This window comes from Atta cephalotes (assembly GCF_000143395.1).
Source record: "Atta cephalotes unplaced genomic scaffold scaffold00004, whole genome shotgun sequence".
Lineage (NCBI taxonomy): Eukaryota > Metazoa > Arthropoda > Insecta > Hymenoptera > Formicidae > Atta > Atta cephalotes.
Genome location: NW_012130068.1, coordinates 4,124,257 through 4,126,638, shown reverse-complemented (window position 1 = coordinate 4,126,638; position 2,382 = coordinate 4,124,257). Strand labels below are relative to the sequence as shown.

The 2,382-nt window shown below is 30.6% G+C and overlaps 1 protein-coding gene across 1 annotated transcript in view; it reads right to left on the bottom strand.

Annotated features, from left to right (window-relative positions):
- Positions 1-1,478, bottom strand: part of LOC105626149 (dentin sialophosphoprotein-like) — a 2,003-nt gene extending 525 nt beyond the window's left edge. Inside the window, exons 1-3 of the mRNA XM_012207462.1 lie at positions 1,458-1,478; positions 1,271-1,367; positions 33-737 (exon numbers count right to left, since the gene is read on the bottom strand). Of these exons, the coding sequence (XP_012062852.1) occupies positions 33-737; positions 1,271-1,367; positions 1,458-1,478 (823 nt within the window). The remainder of the gene's footprint in view (positions 1-32; positions 738-1,270; positions 1,368-1,457) is intronic.
- Positions 1,479-2,382: the final 904 nt, after the last annotated feature.

Sequence of the window (2,382 nt, the reverse complement as noted above, 5' to 3'; positions counted from 1 at the left end):
AGTTGGAAGAGTTTGTTTGGTGGACCCGTTGCCGGGAGTAGTAGATTTGTTGCCTCCATTGCCTTCATCGTTTCCGTCGTCTCCATTGCCGGAAGGAATGGACCCGGTCTGGAGACTAGTGCCCCCTAAAAGTCGTAAAGTTGGAAGAGTTTGTTTGGACCCGTTGCCGGGAATAATAGATTCGCTGCTTCCATTGCCTTCGCTACCTCCATTGCTTTCGTTGCATCCGTTACCTCCATTGCCTCCATTGCCGAAAGGAAGGGACTTGTTCTCGGGAATACTAGATTCGTCATTTCCGTTGCCTTTGTTTTCTCCATGGTTTGAATCGTCTCCATCGTCCTTGCAATCGGGAGTGGACTTGCATTCTTTCGGAGGTTTTTTATCATGTTCATCAAGCATGAAATTATTAGAATATCCTGATGCTTTCTCATTTTTCTCTTCACAAGCAGGCTCAGTTTCTTCCTCGGATTTACATTCCTTATCTTTCTCCTCAGTTTTATCTTCCTCATCTTCCTCCTCAGGTTTACATTCTTCAACTGTTTCCTCCTCTGTAATGCATTCCTCAATTTCCTTCTCAGTAACTTTCTCAGTACACTCCTCCTCTTCAACTTCCTCCTCTGTAATACATTCCTCAATTTCCTTTTCAGTAACTTCCTCAGTACACTTTTCTTCAGAAGCAGGAGTTTCCTCACACTCATCTTTATTAATAGTAATAGGCATTTTTTTATAATTTTCTTCTGTAATATAAATTAGCATTAATTGTACTGTCCGACGCAATTTGGTTTCTTTTTTCTGCTCATGAGTATAAGTAGTCGTATCCAATATATTTTTGCCTGCTGAACATGAATCCGTTATTCAAATTTCATTATCATGTATAATTTTAAGAAAAATTATGCCAAAGAGGCCAATAGACAATTTTAAGGGTAGACGTTGTAAGGCAGCAAATTTTTTTTCTAAATTTCGTTAGTATCAAAACATCGCCATTTAGTTTTATCATGCATTTCACTTCGTTTCGTATAATTTTTTGTTTTAGAAATACAGCACAATTTAAAAATAGCTTTCTTCCTACATAATACACTGAAAGAGAACATTTTATTCTGTCGTTTTTTTTAAATTTAAACATAATAGTCAAATTTGAACAACGAATTTGTGTTCAGTAGGCAAATATACATAGGAAATGATTATTCATATTTGTGTTGCAAAATAGTATTCGAGCAACTTTGATGTACTTTACTATATATGTATTTATTAGATAATCGAAAATACGTACCTTGTTCTACCGTTAGCATAACTGAAGATGGACATGGAGGAGGACGAGCTCCAACATTATCATATTCCAGTATCATCATTATTAAGGAAAATGTGATCTAAAAAGATTGATAGAAATCGTACTATCTTCAAAGTATTTCCAGGTTATTATTTGAAAAAATTGTAACAATCACTGAATAAAAACTTACAATGAATTTTAAGGAAGCCATTTTTTAAAGAATCTTTTCTTAATTTTTTCTTGATTTTTCTTGATACAAATCGATGACTAAAAAGAAACAGAATGAGAGAAAAATTATAATATATTAATTTATCTTAAATTTAATTATACGTATCTTGATTTTTTTATTTAAATAATATGTATATCTTCCTGATATATGTCAGGGAGGCTGTCAATATAGAAAGAATGTAAAGAGAAACGAATATTTGCTATTGTTCTATTGGTAAGAACTACATATATATATATACTATTGCTATCATACTAATTATATATATATATATAAGATATATATAAGATTATATATAATATATAAGATAATTATATACATTATCTTACGTAAATATAATGTAAACTGTATGTAAATGTTCTATTCTATATCTAAATTGCTAGAAAATTATATATACTTATTCAACTTTGAATATAGAGGAGTTCTCAAGGTCAACCTAAAAATTTATGGAAATTTCCATTTTTTATTTTTTTATTTCTATATTCTTGTAGCTGACATTGAGATCTTCTCAAAATATTACAATGAAAATCTTTTTTTCGAGATATGAGTTGTCAAATTTCAAGTATCGCCAGCATCAGCATTATCCAAGTTGTTCGACCGTTCAGCTAAAATCTCTTGTAAATGTTGTTTAAAGACATGACCTTAATAACGTTTCTCGAAGTCAAGATTATTACAAATTGTTGCTCTGAATTTTTATGTGAAAAATAGAGCAAAATTATAACACAGTAATATATATTATATTAAATGTTTTTAAAAACAATATACATATTTATCTAGTAGCTAGGAAGACTAAAGACTACTAGCTCATAAACAAAAACTTACTATTGTATGTTATGCTGTAAGAGAACTATATATATATATATATATATATATATATATATATATTATT